General features: G+C 44.4%; 1 protein-coding gene across 1 annotated transcript in view; it reads left to right on the forward strand.

The window, feature by feature from the left end:
- The window catches only part of nphp4 (nephronophthisis 4), a gene marked incomplete at its 3' end in the record, with an annotated part of 350,376 nt that overhangs the window by 228,336 nt on the left and 96,434 nt on the right, over positions 1–25,606 (forward strand). The window contains exons 15-17 of the mRNA XM_079557985.1: positions 1,462–1,676; positions 14,292–14,452; positions 18,396–18,564. Of these exons, the coding sequence (XP_079414111.1) occupies positions 1,462–1,676; positions 14,292–14,452; positions 18,396–18,564 (545 nt within the window). The remainder of the gene's footprint in view (positions 1–1,461; positions 1,677–14,291; positions 14,453–18,395; positions 18,565–25,606) is intronic.

Below are 25,606 nucleotides of genomic sequence, written 5' to 3' on the forward strand. Positions count from 1 at the left end.
TGCCGATTCACTTTTGCACGAGCTACTTGTTTATTTTCTGTGTTTATTTGTACAAAAAAAATACAGCACCGTGCCCTCCAAATAGATGAACCGAACCGAAATGTCATTTTAGTCTACCTGTTCCACCCCTAAGGAGTGTCAAGACCAATCACAGTGGACTGAAGCCAAGTGTTCTTCTCTTACCTCTGACTAACGGTGTTTGGTGTTCTGTCTGTTGGACCCAGAGGTTACATTAACCCACAATTCTCCATCATTCACTGGATATTCTTAGCTATGACGGAAAGTTTTGAAGGCCGTTCCGCCATTTTGACGGATTGAAATGCAGCTCCGGTCTTTTTCTGACCACCGCGTGGTATCACTTTGCTTTTCACACGGCAACTGAACAGCTTTTAGTCATATTTAGTGCCGCGATGGATCTCACATCGGAGCTAACTGAGAGCGCATGGATTTGGATCAACTACTGTTTCTTAAAGGAACAGGCCACCGTCTTTCCATACTGAGATATGTTCTTACCTGAGCTTAGACGAGTTGATACACACCAGTCTGGTCTTGTGTGTGCCTGTGGAAGAGCTCAGTCGCTTCCAACTTCACCCCGTTTGGAGCTATTGGAATACATTGGGAGAGGCCAAATGCTAACAACCCTGAGCGCACGCACAAAGACCAGACAGGTACGTATCAACTCGTCTAAGCTCAGGTAAGAACATATCTCAGTGTGTAAAAATGGTGGCCTGTTCCTTTAATCATTACGTTAAATGGAGCAAATAATAAGCTCCAATTTACATTTGTATTATGGTAATATGAGCTGATACACACGAGTTTATCCACATTTCTGTTGCAAAATTAGCTTTCCAAGGCTCTGTTCAGATCATGATTATTTAATATGCAGCCTGTATAAAGGGTATATGAAATGTAGTTAAAAAAATGCTTATAATGAGAGATAAATACATACATAAATACATGAAAAAAGTGAAACCACTGGTTGGACCTACAGATATCTGTTTATTTGCTCTGTTTATTTGCTCCTCTACCCTGTAACGGACGGACGATGCATTTCTCTGATTAGCTAATCGGCCTGTCGATGTCGCCCATTAGAACTTGGAGATAAGACAAGGTTCCAGAATGAACCTCTTTGTATAGAATCGGAAAGTTCGGTGCAGTTTTCTCCTGACTTTGGGTTATTGTAAAGGCGAGGGTTAAAGTGTTGTTGGGGGACCGGAGTGGACTGGAAAGAATCTGTTCAACAGTACAGCCTTAACCCCAAATTTAGGAGGTGGACATTTTCCAATTGATGCGAGGTACCAATATTATCAATTTCCAATTTTACAAAGTAACACTATTCTCCTGCCCATGGAAAAAGAGGGCGCCGTGGTAACATAGGTCGGCACCCCTTAAACGACAAGGTCATCCGTCCCATCCATCCCCTTGACTTTCCACCCACAATGTGTGTCTTGTCTTCCACAGAGTTCCAGGGGAGGGAGTGGCCCCTGACTGGCCCCGCGGCGTCTACTTCACCTTTCAGCTCTACAGGTTCCCCCCAGTGACCACGCAACCCCTCGCCCTACTGACCGATAAATCACAGCCGGCAGCCTCGATGACTGACCAATCACAGAGCAGCGCCGAGAGCCTCTGCCTCTGCCTCCTCGCCACGGTCAACAGGGACGGCTCCACCAGCTCTGGTCAGAACTGATTCACAAGCATCTTTTATTCATTTACTGCATGTGGACAACATTACTGATGTTACTATTACTGATGGACAATGTGAGTTTCAAAGGTTATGTAAAAGGACTACATGCAAGTTGGTCTTTTTATGCTCACTACTGCCACCTCAGGTCTTACGCGTAACTGCAGTCTCTATATTAAGTTTGTGCATGACGGCACTTTGGACCCGAATTAACACCTTTTTGAGTGGCAGTGCAGGATATTAGAGGCAGTTGTGATGAACAGGTCTGAGCTCATTCTACACATTAGAACATGGCTGGAACATGAAGGGGGACGAAAATACTTAGTTTAAAAAATTTTAAACTCTGTATAGTCCCTTTAAGACTGTCATTTCTATAGTCTTTCCCTCTGGTCTCACTGAATGATGAGCAGGTGCTTGCCGGGGGCCGTGCAGACTGTGCACTTGCATTAGTCTGAAGACAAATAATTTAGATAAACAAAACAAGAAGTCAGAGGCCCTTGAGGGAAGAGAATTTGGTGTTATTTAAACTAAAATCAGCCTGCACACGTTAAGGCTAATGTGAAGAGACAGAGACATGTGGCCCTGGTGGATCTGTGAGCTGCACTGGGGATCCTCAAAGAGGTAAAAGCACTTCATTTGGCTTGTATGTATCCTGGGCAACCATCAACTATTACATTCTCACCCAGAAGAGTCTGGGACCTTCCTCACAAATGAATAATTTCTCCAGTAAGTTTTTCATCAAAACAATCAGGTGCAAAAAAGCAGAAGACTCAAACTTTGCAACGCTCTCCTGCACAGAGTTTAGTGTTTCGCCTGGTAGAAGATGGCGCTGTTTCACAGGGCGCTCCTTTAAAGATTCAGTGAGTATGATAAAGTCTCGGGATACCGTTGAAGAGTGGGGGAAAGGGTGTGTGGCTATGGAAGCTTGGGCGTCTCTCCTCAGACAGCTGTCTCTGTGACCCAATGCCGGATGAAGCAGAATACTATGGATGGATGAATGGTTGGCTGTTCCTCAGCACTCTGCATGATTTTTGTTAGTTATTATCATCGACTTGGAAAAGCCGCCATGTCTGTTTCAACTGTCCTCGTAAATCCGCCACCTGTCATTCACTCAACTCAGCTCAGGCTAGCCTCTGTGTAGTGAAAAAGAAACGTATATTGTCTGGCAGGCTACGTTAAATGATACAGATTTATGAGGAGCGCTGCAGACTGGGCCATGAAGCGGGAGTTCTGAGTGTGAAGCATGTCTTGATTAAGGATGGGACGTGCCGAGATTATTCGTTTCCTGATTCCTGATAAATAACATCTTTATATATTTGGACAGGGCTAATCATTTTGGTGCTTTTAACTTTTAGACAAAAGTCTAAACTATGTTCCGACTGAACCTTCAACTGTGAAAACATTTAAAAATGAGAGCAGTGAATAAAACGCTCATAACTTATTGACCTTAGCTGCAGTCTGTGTTGCCTCTCAGAGTTTTTTGTTACATATCCTTTTCACCCCCCACATGTCCCGCCGTAATTATGAAGCGAGGATATTCTCGTCAGCCCCTTAGACAAGAATATGTAATAGAGAGGACAGATCCTTATGGACTTTAGTGTGTAATCAAAGAGAATGTAAAAAGTACTGCACCGCTGATGTCAGGGCTGACTTTCAAGAAAGAGGAATGAGGGAGATGTTTCATTTCCATGCACTGCTCAAAACCGGTTTTCCATTCCCTATAGTCTTGCGGATTGCCTAAAGTTGTTATTTTGAGTGTGTCTAACAGTAGTTATGGGATCATTTCTGGGAGGATTACACGCCGCAGTCATAGCACTCAACAGAGACCAGCTTCTGACGCAAATTCAACAGTTCACTCAGCCAGAACCAGGTCCAGCTGTCTCCTCCTCCTGATACATCTGACGGAGCAGAACTTTCCAGACAGCCTCTCATCCCTGGCCAAGGAAAACCGCTCTTCTAAGAGTGTACTTTGATCAGTCCTGGTCACAGATATATCATTTAAATGGACGTGTGTGTTTGGAAAAGAGCAAGGATTGCTTTATATTAAGCTGCTTAGAGCACCCATGGAATTATCCAAAGTAAACGCAAAATACAAGCCGCCATTTTTGGCAAACATACTAACAAAGCCATGGAGTCGTGATAAACATAGTCAAGAACTCGTCCAGTGATGGTTTTTGGGCTGTGAAAAAGCAGAGGACACTTTCAGATTCAGATTACGCCGGGAGTCTCAAACTTTTATGGCTCTGACTCCAAATATCAACAAACAATGTTGATACATCCTCTTGAAAAGTTGCTGCTTTGTTTCTCCTCTGTATTGCTCACTGCTACTTCCTTACACTGAATTGAAAACACTACATTGCTCGCTTTGTGATTGGGAGTCTTATCTCTTAAATGCCATAATCTCTTTCTCATGGTGTAAACAGACTTGAAATAATACACAATATAACCTATAGGCATAACATGTACTCAGCATTTACAATCATTTCAGGTGCAAAACATTTAAAGTCTTGTTTATGAATGTTTGTTTGGAAATACAATTTTGATATTTGGCTTCATTTCCCTGAAATGTACAGTTTTCAATCCAAAGTACATCAAATGGTTAATTTGTAAGTCAGAACCAGGTTTTCTTCAGTGGCCAGTTGTGTGTTTGTGAAACAAAAGAGACTTTAAAGGGATATTTCAGGAAAATCCTGAAATATCCCTTTAATTACATTAATGGGACATGCCAGCATGTTTACGTCATGTGTGACCCTCTTCCAGAGGCGTTTACTCAAGTACATGTCACTTTTTGAAGGAACTTTACTTCTTGGAGTAGTTTTAACTTATATGAGTAATAAAATGAGGTATCTATACTCTTACTTGAGTAAAAATATGTTTATCTGTTCCACTGTGAGTAAATATGTAAAGGCAAAAGCTTCATATTGACATATCACTCAGGTAGTATTTTCTTCAAGTACTTATTTACTAGTACTTGAGTAAATATTTCTCCTACAGTAGTGCTGTCCAACAATTAAAATATTTAATCACGATTAATCTCATAAATATCATAGTGAACATTTTTATCTACATATTATAGATGTTCCTTGAATGATCATTTTAAGACTTTAATACTCCTCTCTGGTTCCTCAAATCGCACACTGGGGGTGCACTGCGGGCGGGGCGGGATAGAAAGGTAGAAAGAGCACTTTTTTTTTTTATCCTTACATCAAGTTCATTCTTATCCATAAGTGCCACTCAAAGTCGGCGATGCTAGTGTTGGGATTCACGGCTCTTTTCAGGGAGCCGAGTCTTCGGGATCCGTTCATTTCCAAAAGACTAATATAAAATGTTAACCTCTTAACCCCCACCTGAACCGAGCACATTTTCTCCAGTTTGGCTTTACCCAAATCAAAAAAACTTTTTGAACAAAGCATCAAAATTAACCTGGCTAACTCCAGATTGCTGTGTGCGCTCGAATCATTTGGAACTGCACAGCAGCCTGGGGACCATAGCCCAAATTTTCGCATGGATTTGGGAACCAATCACAGAACAAGGAGGGACGGCAAGACAATGACGAACTATTCGATATACGGAAGCTTGCAGTTTATTTACGGATAAAAAAGAAAACGTTTATTTACGGATCCAACATGACAGCAGCAGACGCAACGCTATTTTTCGATCAAGCTTTAGGCCGTGTTCTAAATAGTTTAGCTCGAAAGTTTACAGCGGGTTCGTCATACGTCATCGGATACGATGATACGATTGGCTGTGGCCTCGTGCAGACGCATGATAGACATTTGTAGCGCCCAAGAAACAACTATGGACGATCGAAAACCACACCTCTCCTACGAGAAAATGAATTGGTGGACTCCAGACTAAATATCACTTATGATTTTAGTCTGGCATTAGCCAGGCTACATCAAAATAGCAATAAAAACACAAATGAAAATACAACAACAAAAAGTAACAAAAGACAAAAATGTGACAAAAACGCGGCGACGGCGCAACAAAAAAGTCACAATCAGTTTTGTAGGTCGAAGCTTTCAAACGCTGGCCTAGAGGCTGCAAGATTTTAGATTTGGGTAAAGCTGAACTGGAGAAAATGCACTTGGGTAAGGCGGGGGATAAGCCAGGTGCATCCGAGCGGCTCGTGTGGCGTCTTGTGTGTCGGTAAACAAAGACTAATTCATTACGCGATAGAAAATTGACGGCGTTGAAATTGATTTGCGTTAATGACACAATATTTTGGGCACTCGTTTCTCCGTCCGTCTGAGTAAATCATTGTTCCCTGGATTACGCTGCAATACTGTGATGAAGGCGAAGTGAAAGCACGACTGCAGATCGTTTTAAGTCGAAGGAACAATGTCATAATATGGTTAAGAGCTTTAAAAAAGGTCAGTCCCGCGTGATGAGAGCGGGGAGAGAAGAGGGAAGGAGACGGGAGGGTGGGGGAGGGGGGGGGACCGGCAGCTGACTGATTGTTCTCTGCTCACACAGCGTCTAATGAAATGGAGGGGATATTTCAGCCGTGGACAGTTGTGTGATACAGAGACACAAACAGGCACTCCCCAGACGCTCCTGTCAATACTGCTGTCTCACTGTATACATCTGCTGCTGAGAGAGAGAGAGAGAGAGAGAGAGAGCTGAGCACGTACTCAGCCACATCCTATTACTCCAAACATCTGCCCGGCCTGTGCAGTGAGGACACACACACCTTTGGACGGCGCAGTACACGGGGAAGTCACAATATCTGCTCCCTGATTACTGCAATATTTTAACAAACCACTTTAAGACTGGACTTTTCCATTGGTTTGTTATTTCATCAGTTTGTTTTATTTTTGATTGTATTATTTTATATTACATTGTATTGTCCAACCGAGACTTTACATAATACATAACTCGGATATGCAGATGATGTCACTCCGGTGTCAGAGAGATGTTGCCATGATTTGTTGTATGTTCTGATGGTCAGTCCGAAATGAAAGAAAATGAATTAAAAAGAGTGAGGAACGGATGGAGCGTGAGATCGATAGACGGGTGTTGGTCTGTCGTGGTGAGGAGGGAGCTGAGTCGGGGCAAAGCTCTTGATTTACCGATCGATCTACGTTCCCACCTCACCTACCGTCATGAGATTTGGGTAATGACCGAAAGGACAAGATCGCGGATACAGGTGGCTGAAATTAGTTTCCTTCGCAGGGTGGCTGGGCGCACCCTCCGAGATTGGGTGAGGAGCTCAGTTACCTGGGAGGAGCTCGGAGTAGAGTCGCTGCTCCTTAACATCGAAAGGAGCAGCTGAGGTGGCTAGGGCTAGGCTCCTGTAGGTGTACCTGACATGTCCTATAAGAAAGGGGCCTCGTGGAAGGCCCAGGTCATGCTGGAGGGACTATAATGTGGGCGGCACGGGGGCGCAGCGGTTAGCGCTCACGCCTCACAGCTAGAAGGTCCTGGGTTTGATTCCCACCTGGACGGGGCCTTTCTGTGTGGAGTTTGCATGTTCTCCCTGTGTCTGCGTAGGTTTCCTCTGGGTACTCCGGTTTCCCCTACCATTATAAACATGTACAATAGACTCCCCTCTGGGGCCAGGACTCCTCTAATCTCAGTGGCACTATCCTGGTTAAATAAAGGTCAATAAATAAAATAAAGCTGTGATTTTCAAACAAAAGCCAGACAGGTCTGTAGCCTAATACATAACGGCTTACACTTGTATTGCGCTTTACAATCCCACGTCACAGGGTTGTAGTCATTATTCATTCACTTCACACTTGATCATTGGTCAGCTACTATTGTAGCCACAGCCGCCCTGTGGCCTACTGACCACTTACCACGTGGCTATAATGTGTTGTTTATGTCCTAATCCCTAAGATCTCTTATTGTTATAATAATAATCAGAGATCTTATTATGTCACATGTGAAATTCTTTCTTTCTTTTTTTTTTTTTTTGCTGCCCACTAGAGGCTGGAAATAGCATTCTGGTTATTTCTTTGAAAATTCATACCTGTACAGGAAAGGGCAAGAGACCAGAGTCTGCCCCGGGATTCGAACCCCTGACCTTCTGATCATAGGACTCTCCTATCTGCGCTGCTGTGCCCTTTACTAAATATAGCAACAAAACGAGGCAAAAGTTGAACTGAATTGGCTTAATCGTGACTAAAAGAGCTTTTGCACATATCTAAATGGAGACAGGGCAGACAAAACTCATGTGTTCATTTCTTTACGGATCAGTTTTCAGGTTTGGGGCCAGATTGCTGTCTGTAGCTTTCTTCGAGAACTAGTCCAATATGAATAAACCTATTGTGTTATTTCACTGAAGACACTTTTCACTATAGGTTTATTTGGAATTAACTAACTCAAAGGCCAATTTCTGACAATATTTGTTTCCTCAATGTCGAGGACTGGACATGAGAACAATGGTCTTATCTAAGCCAGTGTGTTCCAGGCTGGGGCCGCTCTCTCTCCTCCGGTCAGCCAGGTGGGAGGCTGTGGTTAAGTTCCGTCTATTCCTTTTATGCTTGTATCTGCGAGGATCCCCGGAGCTGCATTTACAGTGAGACGGCCTGCGCACAGGTTGTTCCCTCCATCTGAAGAATGCATGTCACGCTCGGAGCTAACTCCCTTTCGCAGCGCTCCTCTCTCTCATTGTGCTGTAAAGGAGCGCGACCCGCAGGTGTCCTGGGGCTAACCTGCCCCCTCAGCCGGATGTGCCTCCTCTGCTGGGCCCCCGGGGTTCTGCCTCCCCCGCTCCATCCCCTTCACATCTCCGCTGCCTGCTGTATGTTCGCCACCACTGATGTGTTTTTCTGACCTCGGTAAGACGATCATGAGAGGAAAATACAGGGAATAAGGGAATATACACAGTGGGAACCATATTTATATACACTTTATTAAAACACACATTTGCATTTTTTCCTCACTGTCTGACATGAAACCACAATTTACTTTTTTTTTAATTCCAGAAGAATGAGTTCTACAAAAACGTTCTATTACTTTTCCCAAAACCAAAAGTTTACATATATTTCATTAATACATGGTAGCATTGCCTTTAAACGGTCAAACGTTTTGGATTTCCTTCCACAAGTTTCTCACAATAGTTGGCAGGAGTTTTGGTCCAGTTTTAGCCATGCCTATGCCTTTTCAGCTCTGCTCACACATTTTCACCTGGATTGAGATCAGGACTTTGTGATGACCACTTCAAGATAGACTTTGTTTTCCTTAAGCCACTTTGTAACCAGTTAGACAGTTTGCTTTGGGTCATTGTCCATTTGGACCCATCTGTGCCCAAGCATTAACTTCCTGCTGATGTCTTGAGATGTTGCTTCAATATTTCCACACAGGGTTCTTTCTTCATGATGTCATCTATTTTGTGAAGTGCACCAGTCCCTCCCGCAGCAAAACAACCCCACAGCATGATGCTGCCCCCCGTATTTCACAGTTGGGATGGTGTTCTCAGGTGTTCTCAGGTCTCAGGTCTTTTGCATTTGTTCTTGGCTTGATATTCACATTTCAGACACAGCACGTTCTCTGGAACACAGAACCCGCCTTCTTTCTGATCTGTATGATGACTGGTCATTTACATCATTGTTTGAACCAATGAATCTGAACCTTCAAGTGTCTTGAAATCACACCCAAGGATGAACCAGGCTTGTGCTTCAAAGGTCATGACATCATCATCTGGGCTTTCTCAAACGGTTTAAAGGTGTAGTAATCTTAGAGTATGTAAGCCTCTGACTTTGTAAAAAAAAATAACAAAAACATTTCTAAAAAATTATATCTCTCATTCTTCTGGAATTTAACAAATAGAAATATGTTTTTAAAATTCTACTTGACCTAAACAAAAATAAAAGTAAATTTGGATTTTATGTGAGAAAAAAAAATCAAATGTGTCTTTTATGAAGTGTATGTAAACATCTGGTTTCAGCTGTAAATGAGGAAAATATGTATTGTGAGTTTTCTGCCTTAAAAATCGCCTATATGTTGGACAGAGAGCCAGGTTTGAATTTTTTTTTAACAAAGATTTTTCAGAGGGGATTTTGGACCTTGTGTCGTTTTTAAATAAGCTGATTATGAGTGAATAAATCTTTAAAAATTCAAATTTTGCCTTGGTTATTTTTGGGTTCAAAGTTCAATAAATCATGAAGTAATTAGTTATTTAAAAAATCCCTCTAGTGAAAAATTCCACAACTATTATTGCAGTTTTGTCTTTTTATTACGCTGACATTAAAGCTGCCCCTCAACTATATCTTTTAGAATTCTATTATCATTCTGTTGTCAGCAGTTTAGCCTTGGAAAGGCTTCAGCCTGGAGGCTGTTCACGTAGCCCTGTAGGGTCCTCAGTGTATGGATATATGTGAGTGTGTTTGTCTGCAGCTCAAGGCCCAGCGCGTGGGCGTCACACTGATATTCTCCACTGCTCCGGATGTACGTTCTGCTCATCTATATTCAGCTGCCGCACATTCAACAGCAGAGGCTTCTGTTGTACACAAAAGCACGAGGATTAGAAGGTTTGAAAAGTCATTACAATAAGAGCGGAATGAGAATCAACTCCGGGCGGCAGCAGTGTGGATTTCATATTTCACGAGAAGTACGGCACAGATGGAAAGAAAAGAATGAGGGTGAAAAAAAAGCATCTCTCAGAAACAAATGGGTGTCGGTTTCATGGCGACTGAAGGTCTTCCATGAACGCCTTTGTCTGGAGCAGTTGGTTGGCCAACAATGAACAAAAGGACGAATCTTTGTGAAGGAAAGGAATCGCTGAAAGGAGACATTTTTGCTGGAATACGCTGCAGTAGGTCTAATATGTACGTAAATACATGACAATAACATGACATACTCTTGATTTTCATGACTGAAGAACACAACGCTCGGCACATGGGGAATGGCTGCTCTAAATATTAGAGGTTTTGAACAAGTTGAGAAGCTTTTGTGAAAAACGATGTGTGGTGCCATGACCAGGTAAACCGCACCAGCCTTCGGGTCAGGTAACGAAATGAAATGATGAAAGGGCGGGTCAACAAAAGCCAGTGGCCTCCGCTCATCGCCACCGTTTGTATCATTGTATTGAGCCTTGTCTAATTGCGACATCTTTATAGTTTGGGAATGACACAACTCTCACAACTCTTACCTGCATATTGCTGTCTCTTGCAGATTTGCATGTAATTGCTACTTTTTGGCCACTTTCAAGCACTTTTTCGTAGAGTTCCTAAATATTCCAAACTACAGGGACTATTTTATGTGGGTTTTTAGCCGGTCTGAAGGCCCGTCTCAGAGCGAGCCAGTGGAGTCGCTTACACCTTGGTCCCACAAACTGAAACTTTTCTGTTTGACTTTACTAATCCATTGAAATATTCTGAAGTGCAGGGATCATTTAATGTTGGTCAGAAAACAGTGAATAGTGCCTTAACCAATCAGCCAATCTGAATCGAGTATTCACCTAGACCATGGTATATGTATAATTTTAACACAAATGTTGCCACTTGTTGTGCTGTACTGTAGTTAGCCTGAGGATAATTTACATCTGCAGTCCCTGGCAGGGAATGGACAACAAATAACAAAAAAACCAAGATGAGATTCATAAGACAAGGGGTTGACCAAGAGAGACAAACAACACGGATACAAACAAAGTCAGCACCATAGGGAGTGTGAAACCAAAAGAGGGCTGGCACATTGATGCAAGTGTGTGCAATGCTGGCTACTTTATACCTGTTTTCCACTCCAGTTTTAAATCCCTCGATGGTGGTGCATGTCTTTGTAGCGTCAGGTAGTTTGTTCCACAGTCTAGCCGCCTTCACTGCAAAAGCTGATTGACCAAATGACGAAAAGGTGTGATGCAGTCATGTGGAGAAGCGGATCTTAAAGAGCTCACGGACCGCTGTCGCACATAGGTTTGTAAAACAGCCGGGAGCCGAGCCCTTCAAAATGTTGAAAACCAAACACAGGTGTGAAAAAGTTTGAAGAATTGAAAAAAGAATTGATGCCGTGGTCCAATCAGACATGCCATATTTATAAAGAGTCATTTGTAATGGTTGCGGGGCAGGCTCAGATGCTGTCTTATATGCGGGTCCCCGGACCTGCACCGGGGACCCGTGCACACACTGAGTACGACCATGCGTGTTTTTGTCTAGGTGCTGACGGGTAAATCTCCCGAACCACCAAAATGCTTCTGTTGTTTCTCCCTTGACTCCTAAATCTATAAACAAAAGGAAACAGTGAAAGAGTGTGTTCCTGGCGCCCTGCGGTCTACAGAGGCTGCTTTTAAACCTACGTGTTGTGGCGCCGACCTGAGCGGGAGATGATTAAAGCCATAATTCTGGCGGCGCATTTGGGCAGGGTTAGTGGCCATTACAATGGAGGCCGATGGGACCCCGGGGTGGAGCCGATCATATTGGCTGCGATTGTACTGCCACGCCGCGCAGTCATCAGGCCTAATCACCCCCGCTGGAAATCTACGTCCTCTTTCACTACAGCCCCCCCCCTTCTCCATCAGAGGAGCTGCTCCCAAGGCTTCTCCACTGGATCTCTGAGGCTGGAATGTGGGCTTCCCGACAAAGACTGAATGAATCTACAAATACTTAGATGAATTCATGCAATACATACTTAAAAACATATGGATTCCTGAACAAATATGGCAATGTAAACCAAAGTAAAACCAAGTCGGGAGCTTAAAGGAACAGGCCACCATTTTTACATACTGAGATATGTTCTTGCCTGAGCTTAGACGAGTTGATGCGTGCCTGTCTTGTCTTTGTGCATGCACTCAGTCACGCAAACGAAAAGATTTTCTTATAGCTCCAAATGGGGGTGAAGTTGGAAGCGACCGAGCTCTTGCACGGGCACAAAGACCAGACAGGTACGCATCAACTCGTCTAAGCTCAGGTAAGAACATATCTCCGTATGGAAAAACGGTGGCCTGTTCCTTTAAGAATTAGAAGTTTATTTGCTTGCAGTAGAGTACGTGTCTTTCGGCGCCATAGGCCTGTGGGGGAAAAACAGCTGCATGAGCCTTTAAAGTGATAGTCTGTAAGTTTAAATGTTTTACACATATAATAGATTGTGTATAATTGACTGCCTGGGTTTGAAATTTGACATAACGCAAGTAATATTAAACACTTATATTTTCCTAAAAGTCCCTGATTTCAGCAACTAATCAGAATCCCCGGGATACCACTTTGACCAATGACCCAAACTTTTCCTGTGAAGCGGCCTGTCAGGACCAATCAGGGAAAGGGGGGAGGAGCTTGATCGCTTCCTTTTGAAAATTCTGTTCCTACTCTCTTCATTTTGCAAACTTGGTGTGGCTTTCTGCTCCAAGAGGGGAGGAATTTGATTGTTTGTTTTCCAATCTCTCCTAACTTTGCAAACTTAGGGAAAAATTAATGCCCCAAATTTCCCATCTTTTTGGCGACAAAATCTGAATAATGGATAGAGCTACATTCAAATTTATGGTTTCATTTTATTGATGAATGAGTTACCAAGACTTTTTCAGAGGGGATTTTGGATATCTTTTAAAATAAGCTGTTTTTTAGTGGAAAAATTTGTAAAAAAAATAATTTTCGCCTTATTTTTTGACATTCAAAACTCAATAAATGGGGCTAGGGATTAAATAATAAAAAATCCCTCTGATAAAATCTTCCAAATATTGTTCAGTCCAAGGCTGGAAAATGTGACGTGGACATAGTGTCGCCACAATGACAGAAAAATGTGTTTTGAGAAAAAGGCCCTTGAAATTGCATTGTCCCATATAAGTCTATGGGGGGACATTGAATCAGCGCAATATTTACACATGTTATTGTGAAGATTAGGCATATTTTCTGTTTCCGGGTGAAAGCTTATACTGTATGTTCAGAGACCAATTTGGCCCAAAACCTGAAAACTGAACAAATTGAGTTTTGCCTGAAGTGTCTCCCCTTAACATCTGAATATAGCATCATTCACTTACATGGGAGTAAAAAAGGCGCAATGCATTTCTCGGTCCATCATGATTCTCCATTTGAAGAATCATGATGTGCTGGAGGTGTTGTAACACTAGCCATGAGAAGGTTAGCCACTGTTAGCTTCCTCTCCTCATCTGTACCTGCCTCATGTCTCTGCAATGGTGGTAAAGCTCTCCATGAATTACCCGCCGACAGCTGGGCGCCTCCTCCTCTATCTGTTACACTGTGCACAAATATTGCTTCCCCATTTTACGCCTGTACTCTTCGCTCCCCTCCAGGCTTTGATGATGTTCCACTCGCTCTCTCCTGCCCCTGAGCCCGAGGGCCAGTGTAAACATGATGACTGCTCTCAATAAAACCTGCCCAGATGCAGGCACCGTTCTCTATATGATACCGACCTCACCATTGCCTCTTAAAGGAGACACATTATGGTATTGTTCTGGCATTTTCAATAAGCCAGACCCATTTGTTTCATGAAACTTCTATCGAGCAGTTCTTTTTCCACTCCAGAGTCATCCATTTCCAGTCCAAAGCCCAAAGCAGAATGGACTCGGCCCCGCCTCAGTTTGATTGTCTGATAAAGCATTGTCCCGTTTCTGACAAAAAGCCGACATGAGGAGAGTTTTGTAAGGATGGTGTTGTTTTTGTTTTCTCACATGACAGATTGCTTACCTCTAAGAGTTGCCTGTGTGTTTCCCCTGTAGATTCCCCAGGCCTGCAGCTCCAGTTCAGGGTGGACCGCTCCTTCCTGAGGCCCGGGGAGCAGCGCTGCTTCCTGAGGTACCTGGCCCTCCACAGTCTGCACATCGACGTGTGGGACAGCCACTCTCTGCTGCTGCTGGGGTCCACCGCCCTGCCACTCAAGGTAAAGACTCTGCCTTCCTCTACCTTCCTCTGCCTTCCTCTACCTTTCTCTGCCTTCCTCCTCCCCCTTCCTACTTCCTCCTTCCTCCCACTGCCTCCTCCTCCCTCCTTCTTCCTCTTCCTTCCTCCTCTTTCCTCCCCCTTCTTCCACTTCCCTACACCATCTTCCACATTCCTCTTCTTTCCTCCGCCTTCCTACTCCTTCCTCCCCCTCCCTCCTGCTTCCTCCTCCTTCCTCCTCTTTCCTCCCCCCTCCTCCACCATCTTCCGCCTTCTTCCCCCTCCCTCTTTCTTCCTCCTCCTTCCTCCCCTTCCTCCCCCTCCCTCCTTCCTCCTCCTTCCTCCTCTTTCCTCCCCCTTCCTCCACCATCTTCCGCCTTCTTCCCCCTCCCTCCTTCTTCCTCCTCCTTCCTCCCCTTCCTCCTCCTCCCTCCTTCTTCCCCCTCCTTCCTCCTCTTTCCTCCTCCTTCCTCCACCATCTTCCTCCTCCTTCCTCCTCTTTCCTCCCCCTTCCTCCACCATCTTCCGCCTTCTTCCCCCTCCCTCCTTCTTCCCCCTCCTTCCTCCTCTTTCCTCCCCCTTCCTCCGCCTCCCTTCTTCTTCTTCCTCCTCCTTCCTCCTCTTTCCTCCCCCTTCCTCCGCCTCCCTACACCATCTTCCGCCTTCCTCCTCCTTCCTTCCTCCCCCTCCCTCCTTCCTCCTCCTTCCTCCCCTTCCTCCTCCTCCCTCCTTCTTCCCCCTCCTTCCTCCTCTTTCCTCCTCCTTCCTCCACCATCTTCCTCCTCCTTCCTCCTCTTTCCTCCCCCTTCCTCCACCATCTTCCGCCTCCCCCCCTCCCTCCTTCTTCCCCCTCCTTCCTCCTCTTTCCTCCCCCTTCCTCCGCCTCCCTTCTTCTTCCTCCTCCTTCCTCCTCTTTCCTCCCCCTTCCTCCGCCTCCCTACACCATCTTCCGCCTTCCTCCTCCTTCCTTCCTCCCCCTCCCTCCTTCCTCCTCTTTCTTCTCCCTTCCTCCTCCTCCCTCCTTCTTCCTCCTTCGTCCTCCTCCACCCTCCTTCTTCGTCCTCCTTCCTCTTCTTTCCTCCCCCTTCCTCCGCCTCTCTACACCATCTTCCGCCTTCCTCCTCCTCCTTCCTTTCTCCCCCTCCCTCCTTCTTCCTCCTTCCTCCTCTTTCTTCTCCCTTCCTCCTCCTTCTTCCTCCTCCTCCTTCTTCCTCCTTCTTCCTCCTCCTTCCTTCCCTTTCCTCCCCTTCCTCCTCCTCCGTCCTTCCTCCTCCTTCTTCCTCTTTCCTCCTCTTTCTTCTTCCTTCCTCCTCCTTCTTCCTCCTCCTTCCTTCCCTTTCCTCCCCCTCCCTCCTTCTTCCTCCTTCTCCTTCCTCCTCTTTCCTCCCCCTTCCTCCGCCTCCCTACACCATCTTCCGCCTTCCTCCTCTTTCCTCCCCATTCCTCCCCTTAATCCTCCCTCCTCTACCCTCCTCCTTCCCCCTACTTCCGCCTTCCTCTTCCTTCCTCTGCCAGAAATAGCCATTAGCTACTCTCCAGCTGAAATTGCTGGCAGATCAAGAAATTGTAAAGTCAAAAAGTATTAGTGCCCGACTGATATTATTTTTTGGGGGGGGTTCAATACCGATAGCCGATTTATTTACTGACACGACTAGTTGCTTTCGGGTCAAAGCATTCAAGCTTTCTTTCGCGGCTGTCCTTGTCACTTTGCGTTAAACTCAGGGGCAAACTCTGATCATTTTGGAGTTGTATTTATAAATATTGCTGGGCCTTCTTCTCTGAGCAGCAGAACTAATGCATGGGCGCTCGCGTAGCCTGCACAGAGCAGTCCCGTTAGCACCCAACGTTCTGGAGAGCTGTGCATGTAGGAGGCTCCAGGAGTAGTTTGAACATGCCACAGTCTCTATCCAAAACCTCAGCGCCTTGAACCAGGGGACTGTCATAGAGTTGCCATCCCAGCTGTCTGTTGACGTTGTAGAAAGCCAGTGGTGCTGTGCGGAGGGCAGGTGTATCAGTGTGATGTGAGCAGAGCCTTGCCGTGTGTTGCCTCACTCTATTAACTGTGTTAGAACAAGCAGCGCGATCTGGCTGTGGCAGCCGCTGTGTCGGAGCGAGGGGAACAGTGTGTGGCCTTTAATAATGGATGTGGGGTAAACAAACACAGGTGCGCGGCTCACAGGCACACTGGCAGAGAGAGGGGAGAGGGACTCAATATAGGAAATATTGTATCACTCACCCATCACTGATGAACCTGGCTATTTTAAAGGCACTTCTCAACTCGGGTCAGGTGTCAGTCAAATCCGCTGAAAACATTAGAAACATACAAATAAACTAATGCACAAAAACACATTTAGTTTAAGCCCATATGTTTGACATTTGAAGTGGCACCATATTTTTAACTATTAGCTTTAAACCATTAGCTTTAAATTATTAGCTTTTAACCCTTAAGTTTTAGCCATTAGCGTTGAAGCTTCTCTGGACTCAGCCATATATGGGCATGGCAAAACAAAGAGGAAAAGTGTCTAAACTTTCTATAATTACTCCAAAACTTGCTACAACAAATGCTGAAATATCAATATAGTTTGTAAGTCAATAAAGATACAAAGACATGAGGAGGAGCAAAGTGGTTCAACAGCCCATAAATACATAAATAACGGAGAATGCTAGCATGATGCTTCGTGTTAGCATCATGCTACATGCAAACGCTAGCTATGACTGCAGTTATTTCGCTTCTGCTGAACAACCCGCTGTGACTAAACATCCACATGGACCCGATTTAGACTTGACTTGATTTGTGTGTGATAAATACGTTTATATTTCGCCAGAAAGTGGATAAAAAGAGTGAAAAATGGTGTTTCCCAAAAGATACTTCCTTCCCCCTCAGCGAGGCCACGCCCCCTTCTATGACGCGATGCTGTCTGTATCTATGGTTGACATATTACTTATTAGAATTATTTCTTCCAGGATATTTTTACATGTCTAGTTTTAAGTGATGAATATTAACCTTAACAGTTAAAAAAATGCCTAAACCCCTAAATAGAAATCAAACTTTCCAATAGAGTTCGGGAAAGTCCACAGTTACCATGAAGATCCGCCATCTTTGCAGCTGTTAGCATACATTTCCATAGACTAACATTAGCTAAAAACATTATAAAAAGTGGAGAAAAAAGCCGTGGAACTCCGTTAGCTGCAGAGTTACTGCTGGTAAATACATCTAACACACTGTGGTGTCCAAGGGCCCGATCTTGTGCATCAAAACGTAGACGATAGCGTGACATTTTGCGCTCAGTAGGAGCGCACTTTGTGATCTTGCCACTCCAGACTTAGCGCATTTAAGTGGGTGGAGACACACATTTTCCTCCAACCAGATCGACCGCGTCCAGGAGAGTGGTTGTGTGGGAGTGGGGGGTGAACATGTGCTTTTGTTTTGCTTCGCGTTCACGCCAAGCACGGGCTGATCCGCGCCACAGCGGACGCTGTAGCTCTTTTTCTCTCGAGACGTGAACATGGTTTAGCTCACGATGGGGTAAATAAAGTTTTTAGTTTGACCTGTGAGAGCCTAAGGCTTAAGAAAGAACGCAAGCCAGCGCAATGTAAACAAGGAAGTGAATGTCAGCCGTGTTTCCATCAGTGCAGTCGCCTCCTCTTGTGACGCCCCCTCACAGGTGGCGGAGGCGAATGGCACATATAGCGCCGCGACTCGGAAAATAATTCGCCAAGAGCCTGCGCCGCCCCGTGCGCCGCCACAAGATCTGGCCCCATGTGTTTTAATGTGAACAATAACTCCAGTATTTTAACTTTTAAAATCTCCGTTAATTTACAATGGCTGCTAAACCCATAATGCTTAGCGATATGACGTCACATTCCCGAACTCTATAGAAAAGTCGATGCTGGCGGATTAGGTTTGAAAATAAAAGGATGCGTCTTACTGTCTCTCTCCTCAGCACATGCTGCGTCAGGGAAAGCCTGCAGTCCAGACCCTCCATGAGCTGGACGTCCTGACCACAGACTACGTGGGAGAGGGGTCCCTGGGGACCAGCGGAGACCAGGACTGTTCCCTCACCGTGCATACTGTGCTCAGGGGCCGGCTGCATGTACGCACCGGAAACATAGGTAAGCGTCGCTCAGATCTTTCTTTTCCTTTTCCAGACTGAGGCTCCAGACATAAGAAGCGACATTCTTTTAAGCCGGGGCCTGAGAGCCTTAAAGTTCAATTTAATTAGAGATATCTTCATTAATGCTTTTGTGCTGCGTTTAAATAAGGTGATTTTCTGGTTAAGACACAGTTTAGTCACATTTAGATCTATTCTCAACCCTTTTTCTCGACCCGGTTTGGGTCTGTTTTGATCTTGATCCAGGCCCGTTTGTACTTGAAAGGTCAAATATTCTACGAGGTACTTGAACCATTGTTCCAGGTAAATAGTTACTTTTGCTATTCGGGGCATTCCGTGTGGTTTCACCACAGCCTCCCAGGTGACCCTCTTACATTTGGATGACATTTTTTTTCTTGTGTTCCTCCACATGTGTAATGAACACGTGCGAAGTGATTTGCCCTAACTCCCAATAGTGTTTTTGTTTTTTCAATTTACAAAACAGGGTGTTATAACCACCTTTTCTGAGAGCTCTAACTCAGCAATGGAAAATGTATAGGGCTACAATTTGGGCAATTTGTTTGCATTTATAACCCTATCTATTATCATAATCAAGAAGACATGGTTTATAATGCCCAAAAAGATCATATTTATATGCACAAACAAATATGAACAAAACATATTAGTTTGGCATACATTTTTCTTGAGATTACACCTTTTTGAACAGTTCTGTTAATTTGTTGTTGCTGTTCTGTAACAGCCTGTACCCGTTTTTAGCATTTTTAGCCTATAAATCCACAAGTTTACAATCTAGCACATTTCTGATGATTGTTCCTGGACATATTGTTAGTAGACATGGCACAGACCACATTGTAGCCATGTACATGTTTCCATTGCTGAGCTACAGCTCTTTAAAAGAGCACACAAATGCAAAACGCACTCGCGAGCAGAAAAAGTGTTTACAACTCCCTGTTTTGTAAATTGCTTAAAAAAAAATATTGGGAGTTAGAGCAAATCACTTTGTATGTGTTCATTACACATACTCAAGAGAAAAACGTCATCCAAATCTGAGAGGGTCACCTGGGAAGATTCTGAGATTTGGGTGATTTGGGTCGGAATGACCCATTCACAACCTTTTTATTTGTTCACACAGGCATGCATGAATTGGATTCGAGTTCCCACTTCTCTTTCTCTCTCCACAATACAAAACTTCCATGTGTGTCTCATATTTACTGGAGTGCCAGGATTTTTTTTACTATGTTTGATCGCTTTCCACGCACACCTTTTACTATTTTTCGCCATGGAACAGAACACCACACGCAACCCCCCCATCCTTTGTTTCACAAAGCCCAGAGACTGTTGGGGCTGTGGGGCTGCACTTTTTTGATTATGACTCACATAGACTCGGGCGATACCAGTGATTTTGGATTCAATCTGACACACTAGGGTCTAGTGTTACAATATCAATCAGAAACTAATACTAACACCAAGTATTTTCAACTTTTTAGAGCTTTTTACCATGTTACAATGCTTTTCTCTCAACAAAAACACACTTGGAGTTTTAAGCCATTAGCATGTGCTTTGAGTATTCTTTGAATCTTCCGTGGGGACTGTTCCAACTGCTGCAACAGCTGTTTATACAATGTTCTTACACATTAACCTAATCTCCTCCTGCAACCCCCAGAAATCTCAAATCCAGAATATGAGCCAAAGGGAAACATATATGAGCCAAGGGAAACATAGCCGTTTTAGATCAAGGGTCATGAGATATTGCACAGTGGGTTCTTAAAACATTGCAGGTTATTATAAAAGGTGACGTGACGGAAAAAGGCTCAGAAACACCAAACCAAACCAAAAAATATCTTAAAAGAAATGCAAGCCACCTCAGAAGATGCTCTGCATCAGACAAAATGAAGGAGACTGCCAAACCACAGACTCTCCACCGAAGCGGGATCAATAGACAGGGATCGATATCTGTTTGAAATGATATACAATTATCTGCCAGAAGCATAGTACAATTATTAGACTGTAATGCTGGAATCAAGCAGATAATCAGAGTGGAGTTTGAAGCACTCACAAATAAAACAGTAGGCTAATTCAGCAACAGTTTTAGGAGCATTAGCACTAGCTGCATAGCTAAATTTAACATTTGATCTATTGTACAAAAACAACATGCCTTAGAAAAGTTTTATGCAGTCATCGATCCATGGGATAAAGGGGCAAAAGTGTTCATAAACCTCCCTAGACATTCACCGTTGGGCTCTGCGAGGCTACAGTGCAAAGATGGGTCACCTGAATGAACTTGAGAATGTGTTTACTCAAGCTTACTCATCGTACTGTTAAAAGATTTGTGGCTGATTCAGAGCACACACAGGTTTGTGCAGATAAAGGCACAATGAGGATTGTTTCTGCCAGACAAATACATCAGATTAATAGAACAGTTGCTGCAAAGCAGCAGACAGGTATTTGAAGCTGCTGGTGCCTCTGGAGTCTCCCGAACATCAAGGTGTAGGACCCTCCAGAGGCTGCAGTTGTGCATAAACCTTCTATCCGGCCTCCCCTAAACTGTTAATTGAAGCTCATGAACAGAAACAGCTGCAGTGGCTCAGAAATACATGAAGACTCATTTTCAAACAGTCTTGTTCACTGATGAGGCTGTGTAACCCTGGATGGTCAGATGGATGGAGTAGTGGATGATTGGTGAATGGCCACAATGTCCCAACAAGGCTGAGACGTCAGTAAGGAGGGGGCGGAGTCATGTTTTGGGCTAGAATCATGGTGAAAGAGCTGGTCGGCCACTTTAGGATCCCTGAAGGTGTGAAAATGACCTTTGAAAAATATGTGGAGTTTCTGACTGACCACTTTCTTCTATGGTACAAAAAGAAGAGCCGGGCTTTCCCGAATAAGATCATCTTCATCAAAGGAGAGAAACTCATGATGTGGACCCCATCCTCCCCTGACCTCAACCCTATTGAGAACCTTTGGAGCCTCAAGCAACACATCTATGAGGGTGGGAGGATGTTTTCATCCAAACAGCAGCTCTGGGAGGCTATTCTGACATCCTACAAAGAAATCCAAGCAGAAACTCTCAGAAAACTCACAAGTTTAATGGATGCAAGTATTTTGAAGCTACTGTCACAGAAGGGCTCCTATGTTGAAATGTAACTTGACCTGTTGAGATGTTTTTGATTGAAATTGCTTTTGATTTCAGTAAATATGACCTGGTGTGGTAGCTCTATTGTAACATTATGCACAGAGTCAATTATCATGCACAAAACACCGAGCTAACATTTAAAAATGAACAACAATTCAATCCAATTTGAAAGAAACTGGCATTTGGGCCGATCTGGGGAAATGAGTTAGACTTGTTGTTGTTTTTCTGCGAGAGCCAGAATGACACGGCGTCCCCAGGGCTCCTGCATCTGTTCCAAATCCCCCAAAGATAAACCTCCTCTGACGAACCCTCCTCTCGTTCCCATTTGGTCCGCCGCGATGGAAGCTAACGATTCTTCCCCCCGCCATTAATCAACAGTCCACACTTTCATAAACAAACCGCCGTTCGCTGCTGTTTTGTCAGGCCTCGGGTTCTGCACGCGCTCGTCGCACTTCCACTCCGGGCTTATCGGGGCTGCGAGCGGGCCCATTGTTAGCGCCGCGCAGGCGGATGAATGGAACAAGCTCGCGTCTGGCATGTAAATTCCAATCAAGCAGCAGATATCCATCACCCGCTCGGGCCCGCAGTCAGAATCAATTTAAGCGAGAGGCAGACCGGCGGCGTTTGGGCTTTTTTTTTTTTGTGTTTGCCACGTCCTCACACTCCGGCGTCCTCCCTTTATCACTGTCTCGCCAGCTTCTCCGCTTCATTCGTTTAGCGCCTAGCCCTCGGTCACACGCTCCCTCCTTCCCCTCCTACGCAAACCCCCTTTTTTTTTTGTCCTCTTCGGTGACAACAAAGTGTTTCTCTCTCCTCAGTCGGTTTGGCAACGGAGATTACGTTCAAACACGCTGTCAGTAAGTTTACATGCATTCGAGCTGAGAGGGCAGAAGGGGGATCTTCATTGGCCCTCGGAATAACATTTGTTTTGTTTTGGAAACCAATAAATTGCTTGATCACAAACCTTAAAACTTTAATCTGAAAAATTATCTGTATTTTTTTTGCCAGTAATCTACAGGAAAAGATTTAAATTCAGGTTGTTTTCTTTCACCTGGAGTGTCAGTTTAGTGGCGTGACTGAACTGTTGTGCAGAGGAGTCAAAGTGCCTGCAGATTTACGGTCCTCTCCTGATAGATGGAGGCAACATCTGGGCACTTTAGTTGAGTCCCCACCCCCTGTGGGTGAAAACAGAAGGAGATGAAGTACAGCTGCAGATAAGAAATCTCAGATCTCTTCTTGTTCAGGGGATAAAATGTTCTACACCAGTGAAAATGTCCACTCACGAACACATCAGTTCACTGTCAATGGACGATCTGGGGCTATTTTATTTTGAAAGGAAGATATAAGAGCCAGCTAATCAATTGCTACCCTTTATAAAGGCTCATTATTAGGGGAATCGCTCCCCCTGGTGGCCGTGTATTTGTGACTTCTTTAATCAACATTATCAGTTGCAGTTTTGGCTGAAATTGACCACATTTTTTTGCAAAAAAGTTTCCAGTTTTGTCTAGTTCTCTTTCTCCTGTTTGATTAAATGTTTGCAAATCTTAAGAAATTAAATATTTGCGTGTGTGGCATTAAATTTGATTTAGCGTCATGGCGACGTGTAAACCGGCAGCAACCTCCCTCTCTCTCGGTACAGCAGTGTTTTTTGCCTTTTTCTGTGCTTTTGTAGGTCTGTATGTGTTGTTTTGGAGGTTCAGCTGATTCTTTTTACTGCAGAGCGTCCATAATGGTCCTGAAGAAAGCAGCTTTTTAAAAGTAAACAGCAGGTTTTCAGCTATAAAACTTCCCAGAAGATGGTGAAAGACAGTTGTGTAGGCAGCCAGCCAGGTTCCTCTGGGTGCTACGGTTTCCCCGATCTCCTGCGGGTCAGGTTGACCCACAGCGGCTCCTGAACACAAATTTCACTCTGCGCTTGTACAATGACAAATAAAGCACATAGTATTTCTGCATTATAAAACGTGCTTAGCGTTAGGCCAAATTTATGATTCTCTGAGTCTTAAAACGTGTTAACGTTAACAATAGCAGCAGTAGATTAGCTTGTGTTGAATGGAAGCTGCACATAGGCTGATATTTTGCTCTCACAATGTATTAAACTATGTCATAGGCTGCACACATTTTTACGACAATATAACACGGACAGAATAAAAGCTGGAGCTGTAATGGCATTATTTATAAACCAGCCAACAAGTCACACAAGCAAATGTTACAACATGTGAGGGTCATAGTGGGTTCAGCTCAATGTCGTCTCTGTGAGTGATCTGAAGCAACTTTTCACATTATACAAATAAAACAAGGCGTAGATGTTGCTCCTATACGTACATGTGACCTGTAGGTTTAGGGTGCTCTCTTGATGCATGTCTTGGTACATGTGACCTGTAGGTTTAGGGTGCTCTCTTGAGGCATGTCTTGGTACATGTGACCTGTAGGTTTAGGGTGCTCTCTTGAGGCATGTCTTGGTACATGTGACCTGTAGGTTTCTGGCGCTCTCTTGATGCATGTCTAGGTACATGTGACCTATAGGTTTAGGGTGCTCTCTTGAGGCATGTCTTGGTACATGTGACCTGTAGGTTTCTGGCGCTCTCTTGATGCATGTCTAGGTACATGTGACCTATAGGTTTAGGGTGCTCTCTTGAGGCATGTCTTGGTACATGTGACCTGTAGGTTTCTGGCGCTCTCTTGATGCATGTCTAGGTACATGTGACCTATAGGTTTAGGGTGCTCTCTTGAGGCATGTCTTGGTACCTGTGACCTGTAGGTTTATGGTGCTCTCTTGAGGCATGTCTGGGTACATGTGACCTGTAGGTTTATGGTGCTCTCTTGAGGCATGTCTGGGTACATGTGACCTATAGGTTTAGGGTGCTCTCTTGATGCATGTCCGGGTACATGTGACCTGTAGGTTTAGGGTGCTCTCTTGATGCATGTCTTGATGCATGTGACCTGTAGGTTTAGGGTGCTCTCTTGATGCATGTCTTGGTACATGTGACCTGTAGGTTTAGGGTGCTCTCTTGAGGCACGTCTGGGTACATGTGACCTATAGGTTTAGGGTGCTCTCTTGAGGCATGTCTTGATGCATGTGACCTGTAGGTTTAGGGTGCTCTCTTGATGCATGTCTTGATGCATGTGACCTGTAGGTTTAGGGTGCTCTCTTGATGCATGTCTGGGTACATGTGACCTGTAGGTTTCTGGCGCTCTCTTGATGCATGTCTTGATGCATGTGACCTGTGCGCTGAGTCTGGAGTTTGAGGGATGAGGCAGTGTGCATCATTAGAGCGTCTGCCACTCTGATGGATGAGAGCTGACTGACACACCACAGTACTCCCCTATCAGGAGAGCAGGCATCAATCACATGTGCCGGTCGGGAGTGCCACACCTGTGCCGGGTATACATGCATTTCTGATAACGTCACACATACTTAGCGCCGCCATTTTGAGGACGCAGGTGGAACTTGCTACAACTTTTAATAATACAACACAGCAGGTGAAAATACAGATTTTTTCACGCAATGGTCAGTCAGTGTTGAGATTTTAACATCTTTAGTTTTCATATCAGAGTATAAAAAAGACAAAACTTAAACAAGGCAACATTTTGCTCATAAATAGAGAGATCGTAAACATGTGCTCGATGTGTGCCAGGTACAGAGACGTGAGGCCTGTACTCTGGCACACTGCGGTCAGACATGTGCAGTGAGGCGTGGACACACTGACAGGTGACCGCCGGCAGCTCCTGGATCAGCCGCATGTTTATCCTTCTGTAAATGAAGTTGGATGACGAGCCTTTGCCTTTGAGGAAGAAAAACAAATCAGGACTGTGCCTTGAAGGCCAGACACTGCAGGTGAAGAAGGAAAAAAATACATTTAGAGATAAAAAATTGAAACTTTTGCTGAACATTGCTGATATAGATATGAAG

This window comes from Gobius niger, assembly GCF_951799975.1.
Source record: "Gobius niger genome assembly, chromosome: 6".
NCBI classification, from domain to species: Eukaryota; Metazoa; Chordata; class Actinopteri; order Gobiiformes; family Gobiidae; genus Gobius; species Gobius niger.